Genomic DNA, 17,938 nt, shown 5'->3' on the forward strand with positions numbered 1-17,938 from the left:
CACATTTAATTTGAACCCCAATAAAACAATAGAAATTTGCATATGATCACTCCTGAATAAATTAAAAATGAAATGATTTTTTTGCAACACAAGCACACACACACACACACACACAGTGGTGAGGTCGTGCAGACCTATAAATATCTTGGGCTGTGGGTAGACAACAAGCTGGACTGGACAAGCAAGAAGGCCCAGAGCAGGATGTACTTCCTGAGGAGGTTAAGATCCTTCAACATCTGATAGAAGCTTCTGGGGATCTTCTACCAGTCTGTGGTCGCCAGCGTTCTGTCCTATGCTGTGGTGTGCTGGGGTGGGAGCGCCTCAAAGACGGACCTCTCCAGGTTGGAGAAGCTGATCAGGCGGGCTGGCTCGGTGGTTGGCACGAGGCTGGACCCTCTGGCTACTGTAGCAGAGAGAAGGACGCTTAAAAAACTAACGTGTATCCTGGACAATGCCAGCCACCCTCTGCACATGATCATCAGTAGCCAGAGAAACACCTTCAGCGAGAGGCTGCTCCTCCCAAGGTGCAGGACAAACAAAAGAGGAACTCCTTTGTCCCCCGTGCCATCAAACTGTTCAACCACCACTCACTTGGGGGGAGGAGGACAATAAAGAAAGGGACTGAATGACTTTTTAATTATATTTGGGCTTATTGTACTGTTTCCTACATGTGTATGTCTGACAGTGCTGTATGTGATGGAGATGTCAATTTCCCTGCGGGAACCTCCCATAGGGATCAATAAAGTTGTCTGTCTGTCTATCTGTCTGTCTGTCTATCTATCTATCTATCTATCTGCAGTACAAGTAATAGATGAAATACAGGTTGTCCACAAAAGTAACATCTAAACAGCACATATCTGAAGCATCTAAACTCATACTAGTGTGTTTCAGTTTCACATTAAAATCTCAACAAATTCAGTTTATTTCCATCTCTATCTAAATTTAGACGTGCTGTCTCTTCCTTAGATGCATCATTTTAACCTTTGTCTACTAGTATAAATGTGAATACAAACCTCGACATCATGTGCAGTAACTCATTACACATCCTAAAACTGACCTTTTTAATACATACAAACTATTTCTGTTATTTTCTAATACTCTTCTTTTAATGTCCCACTGTCTGCTCAGTAGACTGAAAGTAAGGCTTTAATATTAGTTATAAATATTAATACAGTATTAAACCAGGAATATTAAAGTTAAATGTTCATATTAAAGTTAAATGTTCATATTAAAGTTAAATGTTCATATTAAAGTTAACCATTAATGTAAAATATAAATATTAATCCAGTATTTATGAAACTAAACGTTTTGTCGCCTTTAAGTGACGCAGCACAACAAGCTCTCAAAGTTCCCGGGAAAATTTCATTCCGCCAAAACGTCCTTCCGCTGACGCAACATCCGTCAACGCAACATCCGCCGGCGACGCTCGGCCAATGAGCGCCGGGGGAGCGGAGCCTCCGTGGCCAATCAGAGAGCGCGCAGCTGATGGAGGCGGAGCCAGAGACGATTTGGCGCAAGTTTGTGTTGAGAAGTGAAGAAGACGAGCTGAGAAAGGACAAGAGAGGACGTTAGGACAAGAGAGGACAAGAGAGGACACGAGAGGACAAGAGAGGACAAGAGAGGACGCTCCGCTTTGGTTCTAGAAGATTCTTTCAACGTTTTAACGAGAGGTAACTTCACCAACAACATTATTATTTATTCATAAAGAACAGAAATAGTTTGGTTTGTTTTTTGTCGCAAGGCGGAAGAGATCGAGCCGCTCGGTCTCGTCTCCTCTTCAGACTTGGTTTGTTAGTTTCTCCTCTAATAAAATACTGGTTTTAAGCTTTTCTACATCAACAGATCTTCTCTTTTGTATTTTGTATAATTATTTAGTTCCTGAGGTTGAGTCTCTGTCCTGTTAGTGTCGAGGTGTCGAGGCTGTTAGTTTCAGACTCGCTGGTTTGGCGCCATTAATCAGCTCACTTTGTTTTAAACCAACAGACTTTAACAAACACTGACCTCCTTATTCATGTGGGGAGACTGTTTATCAGCTGCTCCGGGGTTAAACTTTATGTTTATGTTTATTTATGGTCTCGTTAAATGTCTTATTGTGTTTAACTTCATCAGATGTGTCTGATTTTCTGATGATTTACTAAACAGATACTGAAACTAACATGATATGAGGCCAGACAGGTTGTTTTAGATGAATGTTATTTTTATTTGCCACAATAAAACTTCCACTGAGACGTTTAATGCACATTTAGACTCTGATCAGTTTTATTTTAGTCCGTCTGTCTGTTCCAGATGATCTGCTCCTTTCAAACCTTTAAAAGTATAAATGTTTTCACGTGTAAACCTGAAGACTGTCTGTTCTTTTATCTGATATAAAGAGTTAAACACAAGTAAATGAGTGAATGTATGAGATGTTTAATTCTAATAGTGATGCCGTTTAGTTTATCTGGCAGCTACAGTCCAGTTCTGGAGCACAACAAGTCACTAAATGAATATTTGCTCCTGTAAAGATTCACACCTTAAATAACAAATGGAGACGTTGATGTTTGGGTCAGAAGATGAACCCCCGCAATAAGACATCTGTTGATTCAACGTCCTTTCATGTCCTGGTGTCAGAGTTTAGCGTCCCCCCTTCCCCTCGTCCTCCTGGTCGCTCTCACTCAGACTGAAGGTTTAAAACATAATCTACGCTCCAAGCAGACTATCGGCTGAATCACAGACTGGTATGAGAGTCCTGGATGATGATTTAGAAGGAAGGTCTACGTCTTGGTCCGTTTAAGGTTATGCATCTAAAATAAAACGTCTTTTATGGAGCAGATTATAACTGTGACGTCCTTTACCTCCTGTTTATAACAAGACTTTACCTGAAAAGAAAGAACAACCTCCTCCAGCTTCTAAACTTTAGACGTTTCCATCATTTTCTTCTTACTGCTTTTAGTTTTTTCATTTAAACATGTCCCTTTGTTTCAGAGACGTCACGATGCCCAGCACTCGCTCCAAGGGCCACGCTCAGCCCATGCTGCAGTTCCCCCGACGCAAATCCTGCAGAGTTTCCTCTCGCTCCAAAGAGACGGAAAAGTCCCCCGCCCCGTCGCCGACCAAGCCCGACCGCCGGTCCCCGACCCCGATCAGCATCGGGCCGCTGTCCCCGAGACGCCCCGCCGACCCGCCCGTCCTTCTGTCGCCCAGACGTCTCGCCGACCGACCCGCCCTCACGTCCCCTCTCTCCCCCCGGCGTGCAGCGGTGCGACCGAACCCTCCTTCTTCTCCAAGTCTCCAAACCCGGATCCCCCTCAGCCCACGAAAGCGCACAGGTGAGGTCTCCTTTTATCACTCGGTTCTCTCATTTCTAGAGCAGTAAACCCTTCACCCCACCCTGACAGTCACAGCACACGTTAGGAACACGTTCTGGTTGATGGTTTGATGTTAAACTGTCCCACAGACATAGCGTCCTTTTTAAGAGACTCCCTACGTTCTCTTTCTCCAGGTGACGACAACGGCTGCAACCTCGGCGCCGCTCTGCTCGGCTCCCCGCCCAAGCAGAGCAGACAGACTCCTCTGGCGTCGCCCCGGAGGCTGGGCTTTGACGAGAACTCTCTGGTCCCGGCTCGCCGTCAGCTCGTCCCGTCGTCCCCCTCGGCGAGGTCGTCCCCGAGGCGACGGGAGACGCCCGCCGGGAGCCCGGACAAGAAGCTGCCGGTCGCTCGACTGTTTGCAGAAAGTAAGAAGAGTTTGTAGCTTTTAGAAGATGGCAGCTGTGTTCTCACTAAACTGACCTTTTGACATTTAAGCACAGCTTCACTTTCCTTCAGTTTAACCTCACTGCTCATAAACCAGGACGTTCTCTCCTTTGCCGCGTCATTAACCGACGTCTCTCCCCCAGAGTCGAGGTTCCTGGGCGTAAAGCAGGCGCTCCACACCGCCGTCCCAGAGCGCCTCCTGTCCAGGGAGGACGAGCGGGCGTCCATCCGGTCCTTCCTGGAGGACAAGGTGCTGCAGCGTCTCCCCGGCAGCCTCTACATCTCCGGAGCCCCGGGGACGGGCAAGACGGCGTGTCTCAACTGTGTGCTGCAGGAGATGAAGGTGATTTACTGACACCTAGTGGACACATTCACTCACTGCAGGCAGCTATTATTACTGTTATTGTTATTTTTTTTTATTTAATGCTTAAACGCCTATGAACTATAATTAATGAGATAAATTTAAATTAATTTAATATGGGATAAATCAATTTACCCTTTAAATTGAATTTGTCGACCGGCACACTTTGGATTACTTTAATTACGTCTGATTTGTGCAACTGGAGATATTCGGATATTCGATAACGGTTTCTGAAAGCTGAGACTTTGCTCTTTACAGTAAATATAGTGTCATTACAGTAATTTCACTCCCGCTCATCTCCTGGAAGGTTATTAACCTGCAGTAAATTGTAAATAACTGCCTGATATAGAAAAATGGGCAAAATCATTTACTCACTGGACGTTCTCTGGACGTTTTATAGTCGAAACAAGCAAAAACACCCAGGTGGATGTATATTTGTCCTAGTTAAATGATGCATGTTTTATTTACTGGGTTAAAAGATAAATACCTGTGAATATTTACCTGTGCCTGCCTCTAACTCCCTCTCTCTGTCCCGTCAGGCTGAGCTTTCGTCGGTCCAGACCGTGGTGGTGAACTGTATGAGCCTGAGGAGCTCCCACGCCATCTTCCCTCTGCTGGCCAGCAAGCTGAGAGCGTCCGGCGGGCAGAGCGGCCTGCAGAGGTTCCTGACGTCCCCGGGTCCCGCTGTGTGAGTGAAACGAATCCACGTCTGGTTGTGGTTTCCTTTCCTGGTTGAACAATAATAAAAACAGACTCTGACTCCGTCTTCCTCTCCGTCTCAGGCTTCTCGTCCTGGATGAGATGGATCAGCTGGACAGCAAAGCTCAGGACGTCCTCTACACCATCTTCGAGTGGCCGTACCTGGCCGAGTCTCGCCTCTGTCTCATCGGTGAGAGCTCAGTCCGCTGAAACGTCTAAACGTCTGTGTGGATGTGAGCTCTTATAAACCCCGGTCGTCTTCTTCTGTTCCTCTTCTTCCAGGCATCGCCAACGCTCTGGATCTGACGGACCGCATCCTGCCCCGGCTGCAGGCTCGCCCTCACTGTCGCCCCCTGCTGCTGCACTTCCCTCCCTACAGCCGGCAGGAGCTGGCCGCCATCGTGCAGGACAGACTCACACAGGTAAACGCCGCTGATTTAGATTCAGATTGTCAGTTTGAATGTTTGTAGTTGCGCTGATTTAACCCAGATTTAATGTGTCCCCTCTCAGGCGTCGGCTGAAGGAATCCTAGACGCCTCAGCGGTTCAGTTCTGTGCCAGGAAAGTGTCGGCCGTGTCTGGAGACGCCAGGAAAGCTCTGGATATCTGCAGGTGAATATTTTAATCACCTTTTAACCACGTCCTGCTAACCACCTTTTAATCACCACTGAATCATAATTAATCGTATAGATTTAAAAAGAACTGTAGGTTATTTTTAAGATATGTGCAGGTGAACCATTTTTAGAGCACGTGCAGATGTTTTTTGTTCTTTAAAGACTAAATTCAGGTTTCTCTGGAGCATCTTAATGAAACGCTTTAGACTGATTCTGATTCTGTTATTTTCAGGAGAGCTGTGGAGATCGTGGAATCTGATGAGAGAAAGAAAGCAGCGGAAACAAAAGATGAAACTAAAGGTGAGTCTGGCTGTGAGCTGGGCCTGTGTCAGTAGGGACGTCCCGATCCAGGCATGGCGGGTAGCTAGCGTCGAAGCTTAAAAGCAAAGTTCCCTGGAGGAGAAAGGACATACTTTAGGACGCTACAGGAGACTAACTCTAGAGGAAGACAAGGAAGACAAGGAAAGACTTTAGGATGCTACAGGAGACCAACTCTAGGAGAAGACAAGGAAGACAAGGACAGACTTTAGGAAGACACAGGAGACCAACTCTAGGAGAAGACAAGGAAGACAAGGACAGACTTTGGGACGCTACAGGAGACCAACTCTAGGACATTAAGGATCGGATCATCTCTAGTTTTGAGTTTGTTGGTCTCAGATGTGACACCGGTGGCTGACACTCTTCTTCTTCTCCTCTCTGTTTGTTTGCAGCGTCCCGGGTCAGCCTCCCTCAGGTGGCCCGTGTGCTGTCGGAGGTCTACGGCGACCGCATGGCGTCCCAGAGCGGCGGCTCGGATGGCGAGAGTTTCCCCCTGCAGCAGAAGCTGCTGGTCTGCTGCCTCCTGCTGCTCAGCCGCAACGGAAAGAGCAAAGAGGTCGTCCTGGGGAAGGTGAGGACGTCTGAGACGGCAGTGGTGTTTGTGTTTAGGCCGTCTGGCTCAAAGTGAGCGTAGGAACTTTGTTGTAACCGGACGTGTTTTTGTGCTTCAGCTCCATGAGGTCTACACTCGTCTGTGCGCTCAGAGGCAGGTGTCTGGAGTGGGACAGGGCGAGTGTCTGTCCCTCTGCAGTCTGCTGGAGAGTCGAGGGATCTTCGCTCTGAAGAAAGCCAAAGAGGCTCGACTCACTAAGGTACTAAACCGACCGACGCCTGGTGATCACGATCAGTCAGAAATATACAGTAGTTTAGATCTGCTGCTTGTCTGGTAGCGCTACGGTAACCACGGCGAAACGTAAAAGTTCAAGAAACTTAGAGTAAGGAGGCTGATTCAGGTTTATCTTCAAGGGATTCTACTTCTAGGCTTTCCATCACCCAAAGCATGATGGGAACTGTAGTCTCAGAAGTTAAAGACACATTCATTCCAAAATACATGACGATGATCTTCTTAGCTGCGTCGTGACTTTTTCCTTTTTCTAATTCTGTGCTCTTCATATTTGCTGATCACGTTAAACTTGAACCATTTTATTGTAGCGTTAGACTTTAGGTCCATGTAAAGGTTTATATTTCTCAGTTGAACAGATGTCGTGATCGACCTGTACGACCTCTGGCTGTAGTTGTAGACGATTACTAATTTAACCTGTTCCTTCATTATCACCTGGAGAACAGCTGATTGAATCTTTCTTTGTGTTTTGTTTGTTCAGGTTTTTCTGAAGATCGAGGAGAAAGACGTTGAAAACGCTCTGAAGGACCGAACGCTGCTGGGAAGCATCCTCGCTGCAGGACTCCCCTCATGATCTTTACTACTTTTTATTTTTAATCTCAGATTTTTTAAATGAACTCTAAGTTTATTCAAAGACTTATTATTAATATTTTTTATTCCCATTTTTTCTGGGATCTGTACAGTTTTTATAATTTTTTTTTAATTATTTCATTTTTCTTCATCTGACGTCGACTCAGAAGAAAATATGATGAAATAATTTCAGCATTTGTTTCAGTTCAGATTAAACGCTGTGAATAAACAAATGTTCAGACATTTTAAACGTGTGTGTCCTCAATGTCGTCCTCATGTGTTTGAGACAAAAGACGGATTCATAAAACAAAACCGTGTCTCAGCCAAAGACGGACGTAATGAATATTCAAAGTGTCCATCGAGTCTAAGTGGAGAAACTTTTAGAGACGTTTCTCCAAATAACTACTAAAGATCAGACTTGGCCGAAGCCTAATAACGCTGGATCAGGACGTCCAAACAAATCTATTGGTGGGACACAGGCCCAACTCATCTGTCCTTTCACAGCTAGACTCACCTTTAGCAGTGATGGACTGACTGGGACGTCCAAGGATCAGCAGGACGGACGTCCACATGAGCAGCCTCTGATTGGATTAAAGCGTTAGCGTTTAGCCTGTAGGAGCTGAAGGAAACATGAATAATGAATAATGAATAATTCAAAACTGCTTTTATTGAAATAGGATTTATTCACAGCAACGTCCTAAAGTGGATGAAAATATATTTGTATATATTTACTGTGCATGTTTTTTCAAATACAAATACAGTGAGCAAAAAAATGTAAACAGTCAGTGGAGATAAAATATGATTAAATATTCAGATGTGTGAGAAACATTTATATAATCTGCCGCCAGTAAAACCTTCTCCAGGACAATAGATTAGTAGAAAGTACAGATTAAAGGTTTTAGTTTCCTCCTGAAGTTTCTACATTTCTGCATAAAACTGAATCTAAACATCAGTTCATTGACAAGTCCTGAAGACAGAGACCCCAGTAAAACTAAGGAAACAGTAATAATATACTTGTTCAGTAAAATGAGCCAATATTACATATCATGTCCTCCATGTCTCCAGTATCTGCTGTGACCTCCCTGTAACTAAATGTTTCTGGTAACAGCTGATCAGTGGTCTACAGCAGCTTGGAGGAATTTTAGCCCATTCCTCAGAACAGAACCACTTCAGTTCTGAGATGTTGGTGGGTTTCCTCACATCAACTGCTTGCTTCAGGTCCTTCCACAACATTTCTATTGGATTAAGGTCAGGACTTTGACTTGGCCGTTCCTAAACATTCATCTTGTTCTTCTTTAACCGTTCTTTTGTAGAACCACTTGTGTTCTTGGTTCTCGTTGTCTTGCTGCATGACCCAGTTTCTCTTCACATTCAGCTCATGGACAGATGTCCTGACATTTTCTTTTAGAGTTCACTGGTAGAATTCAGAATTCATTGGTCCATCAGTGATGACAAGCCGTCCTGGTCCAGATGCAGCAGAACAGGCCCAAACCAGGACATTAGCACCCCCATGTTTGATGGAGGGATGAGGTTCTGATGCTGGAATGATGCAGTGTTGGTTCATCTCATTTAAACCAAACTATTCTACTTTGGTCTCATCTGTCCACTAAACATTGTCCCAATAGTCTTCTGTCTTGTCCACATGATGTTTAGAAATGTTCTTCTTGGAGAGCAGTGTCTTTGTCCATCACACCATGGTTGTTCAGTGGATTCATCAACATTAACATCAACCAATGTGAGAGAGGCCTTTAGCTGCTTAGAAGTTCCCCTGGGTTCCTTTGGGACCTCTCAGACTATTATGGAGTGATCTTTGTTGGTGGACCACTCCTGTGGAGGGGAACAGTCGTCTTCAGTCTGTCTGACTGTGGATTATTTGTGGGTTCCAAACTCTTTAGAGATGGTTCTGGAACCTTTTCCAGCCTGATGAGCAACAACAACTCTTTCTCTGAGCTCCTCAGAAAGCTCCTTTGTCCACAAACATGTGTTGTGAAGATCAGACTGAGACAAATCCCTGATTTATTGAAACTAAACCAGGAACTGAACCACACCTGAGTCTCATTACATTGATGGAAACACTTCTGAACACATGGACTCTGATTGGATCCTAGAGGAGCTCCTCTCTGATATGTAATATTGGCTCATTCTACTAGATAAACAAATACACAGGTATAATATTATTGTTTCAGTTTTGTTAAAATTCTCTGATGATTTAAGTAACTTTGGCAGAAATGTAGAAAATCCTGAATTTTAAGCAGCACTGTGTTTTTTCTTCTGTCATTTTAATTGACCGGCCCAACAACACTTTAAAATACTTCCATGTGATTGTCTAAAACATTCGGACACATTAAGATAAAGACACGTGTACAGCATCTCTACAGGGCATTTAGAAACTTTAACAACACTTAAAATCAAAGCTTGTGTCTAAAATCACTCAGAACTCCCACAATGCCTCATGTCCTCATCAGGACACTCTTCATCCAGGGAGTGATTCACAGCTGCAGTCTGAACGTTAAAGCCACAAACACTCCACACATACGTTAGCTCCACTGAGACAGAAAATGTTCCTCATGGAAGAAGAACCTGTCCTGACTGAAAGATAATAATCTGAGTTATAATGTTGGTCTTTGTGTTCAGAAAATAATTCACTGAGCTTCTACTTTACTTGAATAGTTTTTTCTCGGGTTTAGTTACTTTACAAATTTAGATTTTTCACCAACAAAATAAGAGTTTATAAAACATGATTTATGTTTTATTGTAACTTAAAAAGTCCCAGATTGAGAGAGGAGCTCAGACAGTTTGATGTGAAGTGTTAAAAACATGACTGAGGTTTCCAGACGTGAGCGTTTTCCTGCTTTTTTCTTTTTTGACTGTTTCATTTTTAAGATTGTTTTCTACAAACATTATTAACAGTAACTGAGTATTCCTACAGTCATTTCTCTTCAGTTCAGGATGTGAGTCCAGTATAAACGCTGAGATTAAGGAGAGGTTTCCAGTTGTTGAACAGCAGAGTGAAGGAGTCATCAGTAACAGCTGTGCACATTCAGAGCGAAACATTCTCAGTGAAGTTAAACGCATTCAGTTTTAAACAGTGAAATGTTAAACATAAGGAACATCAGCCCTCTCTTTGATTCACCAGACAAACAACAAAACACAAACTCACAACTCTGACGTTACTTCAAACCTCATGCAGCGTCTCCTCACGTCCTGAAACATTCGACATTTAAAATGTAAACGTCCACCAACATGGATGATGGTATGGTAGAATCTATTACAATCTCCCATCTCATCTCATCACTGGACAGAAACACGGGACGGAAAGAGGAGGAGGAAACTGTGCAGACAGTAACTCCCTCGATAGTTTATAGGAAGTTTCCTGGAAGTTTCAACATGTGATCCAAAGAAAAAACTGCTTCATTTATAACGTTTACTACTGATGATGATGGTGAAACATGTCGAGCTGCAACAACTAACTGCTGCTGCTGCACGATCGTGGTGTTTCTGACAAAACAAGACGTTTACAGTTTTTCTCGATTGCTAAGACACTAAACTGTCTGAACTAAACGCTCCGTTGCCTGAACCCACTCATTGAATCACTCTCTTTTCACCTGTTGAGACACATCTTACCAACACACTTTTATTGTGATGCACCTGTGTTGCATACAGGTGAGCACAGGTGGCAAACGTCAAACACAATTAAAACACTGGCGTCACCGGTTGAACACAACAACTCAAAACTGGTCACACCTGTGGCTGATGATGTGAGGGGACGTATATGAGCCAGTTCAGAGAGCACTGGTTAGTGAAGCACTGCAGTGGATAGAAATATACTTTGTATATTTTTTTACTTTATTTTTATGTAGGTTTACTGTATAAAAGTACTAAATGCACAAGATTTCTGTTTATTGTACTTTTTTTTTTGTTTTGTTTTTTCTATGTACATGTGCTAATGCACAGGTGTTTGTTTTGTAACATGCATTTAGCCTCCAGTGAACAATAAACATTAATTTCTGCAGCTTCATGTCCTGAGCTTTGTGTTTTCTATTTTTCTCTGTAGTGTTCAGTGACTGCTCAGTAGTGTTTTTAATTGTGATTGACTCGGGGCACGATTTGACAACATTGTTCAGTTTTGAGCAAAGATTAAACTGTTCTGAGGTGAAAGTTTGGTTTTGCAAGAAGAGTCTGAGCAGTTTTGTGAATGTAGCTTGAAAATTTGTGTTTAGAGAGTTTAGAGGAAAGGAGAGCTGCTTTCCAGAAATGTGTCTTAGCAGTTGAGAAAAACTGTAATGACATTAAGTCGTTGTTACAGGCCTCTGGACGGGTCACCAGGCTGGTTAGTGGTGAACCAGCAGAAACAAAAACCCTGGTAGTAACCAGACATTTGAAAGAAGCGCAGGTGCAGCCTCTGTCTACTTTCCTGTAGCAGAGATGCAACAGCAACAGTTTCTGCTCATGTGTGGTTACTATCAGGGCCTGACACCTGTGATCTGGGGCATTGTCAGATATATAAATATATATATGTTTTAACAATTACTAGAATAAAAAAACACTTTAGTAAAGTGCAGCTGTACCAGTTCTGGATGTGTAGATGATTCGTTGGTCGTTGACTAAAAGACTCACGCTGGTAAATTAGATTGTTTAGTTGTTTCCAGGAAACTATCTCAGAAAATGAATGAGGGCAAATAGATTATAAACATAAAACAACACATGTTAAACTCAGTAAATATAGACCTGGCTAATACAAAGCTGCAGAAACTGTTTAGCGGAGGCCTGGTTCAGTGTAAACAGTTTGTTAACAAGGTCTGGTCCTAAACACCAACCACACACACTCAGTATACACCATCATGTCTCTGTGTCCTCCAGTGTTAACGTTTTATTAAATAAGTGGTGTGTAATGTTAGTGGTCTGCAGGATTTTGAGGATTTATTTAATTTAACGAAGCAAATAAGTCTTTTTATTATTTTTTTTTAAATCTCTCATAGTCTTGTTTTAAATGCAGTGAACAGAGAAGTATTGTGTTAGAGGAGTATTTAAGTCAATGGAAGCAAAACGCTGCTAACAACTAAACTCTGAAATAGTTTAACAGTCATTTCATTATTACAAAGCCAGCGAAGCTTAAACACACGTTTTACTCTAAAAAATACCTTCACTGATCATTTAATCTGATAAATAAAGTGTTTCTATTCGTCCTGCCGTAGTTTCTTTAGAGTCTTTAGATCTAAAATGCTCAGATATCAAAAATATTCCCGTTTGGTCCGTCCTGCTGCCTCTGATCAAACACTCACACAGTTATAAACACTCAGCTGCCTTAGTGAGAGAGAACTGAAACACATGAACAAACTCGTTTAAAGCAGCAGTGGAACACGTGTTTGTGTTTGTCATGCTGAGAAATAAAATACATTCAGAAAATGGAGGTGGTTTTGTTTATGTGTGTGTGTGTGTGTGTGTGTGTGTGTGTGTGTGTGTGTGTGTGTGTGTGTGTGTGTGTAGCAAGCATGGACAGAGTTAGTTCATTCTGAGTTCAGAGCCGTTCCGTCCTCCGTACCTGAAACTAAACGTCCTGTTACTGCAGATTGAATCACTGCCGTCTCTTCCTGGTTATTGTCACGTAACAGTCTTGTTTTATCTCAGAATAAATAAAATGACTACGTCGTCCAGACCGGCAGTGAGGACAGATGATATAGAGTAAACCTTTGATCCTGGATCAACCAGCAGATATTAAAGATGCAGTAACACAACACGGCTCCTTGTTGTCTCGTTACGTCGTCACAGTTTGCTCTGTGTGACGTGGACAGTTTAGTCCTGGGACCTGTCCAGCTAGTGCATAGATGTTTTTAGATTTTGGACACTTGAGGGAAGCAGAATCAATCAGGACGTTCACCAGTAGCTTCTAACTCCGTCCTGTGCTAAGAGGGACGTCAGCTATGGGACAATGAGGTTCTGCTCTGAGGTGTAGATTCACAGACACAACCCTTTAAGGAGGAGAGGCCGAATGAATGGACGCTGTGTGAAGCTGCTGGAAAACATTAACAATCCAGTCTGAAGCACCTGTGTTCACCTGTGTCTCCAGTCGACACTGGACGTCCCGTCTCAGCTTCATGCTCTGGATGCAAATAAATCAGTCTAATGAATCGCTGCCACTGTATGTGAACCACAAACAGCTGGTTGATGTGTGTGCGTCGTGACTTGGGGAGATGATACTAATTTTGAAAGTGTGTTAAGATAATTTATTGATCTCTGCTCTGACGTTAGTTATTTCAGAGACTAAGACGAAGCTCAGATTAAAACCAGAACCCTGGAAACTTAATTTCACAGCTACAAGGACAGAACACTTTAAATTACTAATGAACTGATCATTTCTACTAGTGGATGAATGAATGAGTTAAACTCCTCTTCCACAGATCAGTTTAGTTGTGACGGACTGTAACGAGACAACGTGGTTCTCAGTGTGTTGTTAAATCCTCCTGATGCTCTGATACTGGTTTTTGGAGGTGTGGGTGGATGTGGCCTCTACCTCAGCCGGGCGGAGAAGCAGCGCATGTACTCTGTCATCCAGCGATCGTCCACCGCCGCCAGCTGCGAGCGCCTCATCTTCTCCAGGTCGGCTGACCGGGCCCGCCGGCGGTCGGGCTTGGAGCTGCGCTTGTCGGACTCCCGGCGGGTCTGAACGCAGGCGTCGGACGTGTGGCTCTGTCAGGACAAACCACAGAGAGAGAGGAGTCATTTCCGAAAAAGCACTCCGGTGTTTTATTATTAATGTTTGCCGGGTGTTGGGTGACACAGCTTCACTTCTCTGGTGTCCCGAGGACGAGGCTGAGCCTGTTTGGACTTTTAAATGTCACATCCTAGACCATCTCAAGGACAGACTTATATTAAACAACAGTATTAAAGACAAAGGCTGGAAATAGACTTCTCTTTCTTCTTGTCAATAACTTCTGTTAAATATATGCAGCATCTGGAGTATTTGTTTTACTCACGTCGTTGGGCGTCCTCCTGACCTCCGTCTGTCTCTCGGTCCAGTCCAGTCGGCTGGACGGTCTCCGGTTCTCCTTCTCCTTGGTGCTGATCGCCGGTTGGCTCTTCGCTCTCGGAGGTTTGCGGGTCACGGCTGGTTTGTCGTCCTGGGAGCTGTCGTGGTGCCCCGGCTCGGAGCGCGGGGCGCGGCGGCGGTGTCGTCGTCTCGGTACCGGGTCGACTGGCTCCCCGTCAGAGGAGGCGGTGTCGGCCGGCCCGTTGTCCGTCGCCGTTTCGTCGGAGGGTCCGCTGGTGTTCGGAGCTGCCGTCACTGAAGCTTCGTCGGCTTCATTCACTCCGTTCTCAACAACTGATGATTCACAAGACAAACACAGACGAACGCTGTCGGTTACAGTCCCAGAAGACAGAAGACAGAAGACAGGACAGAGAGACATTTTCTAATCTACATGTTTACGTTTACTTCACACTACTGAAACACACTCCTAGTCTCCGTACCGGCGCCACACACACACACGTTAATGTCACGTGTGAACAGGCGTCTTTAATTTTCAGCGGTGGAATCAGAGCTGAGATGAGATGTTGAAAATTCAGACACTGGGAATTTTAAAAGACACAAAAGGTCCTTTGTACTGGAGCTCAGTGTCTGAGCCAGAGAAGACAGTCTCACAGGAACACTGGAAGTTCAATCCACATATTTTTAGCGTCAGTGTCTATTGAGGTGAAACCTGCCTCCGGCCCTCGTACCTCGTATCACAGCGATGCTCAGACCAGAGCACGAAGAGCCTGATTTCATCCTGAATAATTCTAAAATGGTCAAAGACGTGTAGTGTGAGCGTAGTTATGGTGGTGAGGTGATGCCTAGCAGACAGCTGCTCCTTTAAACCAGCCAGACACTAATCTATGCAGAACCTTAACACTTGATATTAAATGTGTGTAATAATATAAAAATGTATCCCCAGTCCTTTAGGTAATGTTAGTACGACCTGCAGTTTCCTCACCTGTGGTTGGATCTGCATCTACAACCGGAGCCTGTCCTGCTCCCACATCTGTCTCTCCGTCCTCAGAAGGCCCAGGCCCAGGCCCAGGTCCAGGTCCAGGTCCAGGCCCAGGTCCAGGTCCAGGCCCAGGCCCAGGCCCAGGTCCAGGTCTGGTCTTCAGCTCCCACAACCTCTGCTTGACGTCTGAGGATTTGGGCGGCGCTGGGAGAGACAGAGGAACCACCTTGTTCCTGGTGGTCCTGGGCGTGGACCAGCCGCTGGAGTCTGAGCCGCTGTCCCAGCCCTCCCAGAACCAGGGCTTGTGGGAGTGCTCCATCACCCTCCGGGTGAGACGATACTTCAGAGAGTCCTCGTAGCATTTGGAAAACGTCTCCCACCTGGGGTCCCGGAACTTCTTCATGTACTCGGTCCGTACTTTCTTGGTTACCATGGTTATTGCTTCGAGCTTGGTTCTAGTCCCTGTGGGGGAAAAAAAATATTGATATTTTAAAAATGCATTCAACAAGATATAAACGGATATAATGGATATAAAATAAATGCTGTTCTGTGTTGTCATACACTGTTAATAACAAGAACGTATCCTGTGTGTTTTCACTGAGAGGTTTGACCTAATGACAGACTGTAGGAGCCTGCAGAAGCAACAGCACAATAAAAAAAAGAAAACAAGCTTTATTTACATTCAGAGAAAAGTCAACTACAAATAAAATGTATAACAGCAGAAGAAGAAGCAGCAGCAGATGCAGCAGCAGCAGCCTGTGGACATGATTAGTCTGATTTCAGCCCTAATGTTGAGCTTTAATGCATCGTTTTATAAACAACAACTACAGCACAACCTGCTCCTCTCTATTCCAGTCCAGTAATTAAGTTATTAAACAGGAAGTAATGGCTGGTCCCAGTTACTGTGTCATGTCCTGCTCCTGTAAGACACGCTGACTTGTGTAGGAGTCGTCTTTCCCCTTAATTTCACCTAAAAGTGCTGAGCAGTTGTCTGGGAAGTTTCTCCGTCATCCAGGTCACGGGACATCCAAAGATAAAACAACACAACAAGGGCAAACTGACTTTCTGGAATTTTTTATTGAGGCTTGAGGTTTGTCCCAGATCTGTGATGCACAGTCACTGAATGCTGCTCTTTCTGTGTGTGTGTGGTTTGTCTGGGACCATCCCAAACATGGATTAATATGAGGAGCGCTTTAATATGTGGAAGATGGATCATTGTTCGATTAGTGAAAAAATAAGATTTCACTCGATAGATAGATAAAATATATATGCAACGTACAAGGAGATTAAAATATGGGGTTTTATAAAATGTATTTATATTGTATACAGTATATTAGGATATAAACATATATGATATACAAGTGTAAATAATGTAAACTAATGTAAAATACTGTATAACATGTATGAAATACATCATTTGTCAGATATATAACTTAACTCTGTTTAAAGCACATGATAGTAAATGATATAGTGTATTTATTTTATTAGATTTATTGTCGTTTTGGTTTTGTTAATTCATATAAACTGAGTTATTTAGTCGTCAGTTAGTCTAGAGCCACTTTTCCACAGTTTGAACTTTCACCATGAACTAGGAAACAGCTTCTCGTACCTTTTAATATACTTCTAAATTTTAATATACTTCTAAATTTTAATATACTTCTAAATCAAAGGGAATTTTGGTGGGTAGTTGGGGTTTAAATAGGAACACCTGTGGGTCTGTTAACTACCAGATATTTACCTGTAGCTGGAGAAAACATCATATACACATCTAACATCAGTGTTTTAGAAATAACCGAGCTATACGTGGATGAATCATCTCCAGAAGAAGAACTTCTAATAATGTTCCACTAGTTAAATCCACTTATATGTTTTTAAAGGACCTACCTGCAGCACCTGGTGACGCCCCCTCTACCTGTAAGCCCCGCCCACCTCCTCCCTCCCTCCACAGCAGATTACCGGATTGAGGCTGATATATCTCTACTACTACAGACTGCAGTACAGTAGTACTACAACTACTATTACTCCTACTACATGACCGAGGCTCGCTGTCTATTTTAGTCTGCACGCCTACACACGTGCTTCTCTTTTTTATTTTTATTTATTTAAATGGTTAAACTGCATAAATTATTAATTTCTCTGGCCTGTATTTGGTCCGAGCACCGAACCTTCACTGTCAGCTCATGTACTAATTAAAGAACTAATTAACTGAGGTATTTTCCAGTATAAATACACATATATTGTCCGTTTCTCTTGTTTTTTAAGGCTTTAATTCTTCCAGTCACACCCATTCGTCATGTTTTTAGGATTTATCCAGTAAATAAAACGCATAAAAAAATTCTAATAATGCCGTTTGTGTATGTTGAAAGTGCTAACATGTAATTAAGAGGGTAATTTTGAGATTTAAAACGACTAACCGTGTGAAAGCAGGCTAACGGCCAGGTTAACAGCCGTTACCCGTTACCTGCCGTCTGCTGGTACGTTAATCTCCGTTTGTAAACACTGTAGTGTTGAAAATACGGAGGCTTACAGTTTGAATAATTATTAAATTAGTAAGGTATATTATATATTTACTCACCGAGGTCTGGTTCCAGGCGGGTCCAGTCTAATTAAGACCCGGTCTGTGCCTCTCGTTGAGCGGTCAGACGGTGAGCGTCGCACCGCTGACTGACAGCTAACACTGAGAGCCGAACTGGAAAAGTTAGCAAAGATGCTACACATGTCTTCCGGTTTTTGATTGCCACAATAAAATGCTGGGGGAAACGTCACGGACAACCATATCATGATAAGATCTTTGAGATATTGCTTGTATTATTACCTCTATGCTTTAAAACAAAA

The 17,938-nt window shown here is 43.5% G+C and overlaps 2 protein-coding genes across 2 annotated transcripts; one reads left to right on the plus strand and one right to left on the minus strand.

The window, feature by feature from the left end:
• The first annotated feature begins 1,530 nt into the window (after window positions 1-1,530).
• Window positions 1,531-7,401, plus strand: cdc6 (cell division cycle 6 homolog). Its single transcript, XM_084574209.1, has 12 exons — window positions 1,531-1,670; window positions 2,965-3,308; window positions 3,482-3,715; window positions 3,878-4,077; window positions 4,635-4,783; window positions 4,878-4,984; window positions 5,077-5,216; window positions 5,305-5,405; window positions 5,640-5,707; window positions 6,118-6,296; window positions 6,397-6,537; window positions 7,048-7,401. Exons 2-12 carry the CDS (start codon window positions 2,975-2,977, stop codon window positions 7,138-7,140), a joined length of 1,746 nt encoding a protein of 581 aa, XP_084430335.1. The 5' UTR covers window positions 1,531-1,670; window positions 2,965-2,974; the 3' UTR covers window positions 7,141-7,401.
• A 282-nt stretch (window positions 7,402-7,683) lies between these two features.
• ccsapa (centriole, cilia and spindle-associated protein a) lies at window positions 7,684-17,773 on the minus strand. Its single transcript, XM_084568835.1, has 4 exons — window positions 17,679-17,773; window positions 15,107-15,565; window positions 14,111-14,457; window positions 7,684-13,823 (listed from the first exon to the last, which is right to left on the minus strand). The coding sequence occupies exons 2-4, from the start codon at window positions 15,534-15,536 to the stop codon at window positions 13,644-13,646; spliced, it is 957 nt and encodes a 318-aa protein (XP_084424961.1). The 5' UTR covers window positions 15,537-15,565; window positions 17,679-17,773; the 3' UTR covers window positions 7,684-13,643.
• Window positions 17,774-17,938: the final 165 nt, after the last annotated feature.

Source organism: Chelon labrosus, assembly GCF_963514085.1.
Source record: "Chelon labrosus genome assembly, chromosome: 2".
Classification (NCBI taxonomy): Eukaryota; Metazoa; Chordata; class Actinopteri; order Mugiliformes; family Mugilidae; genus Chelon; species Chelon labrosus.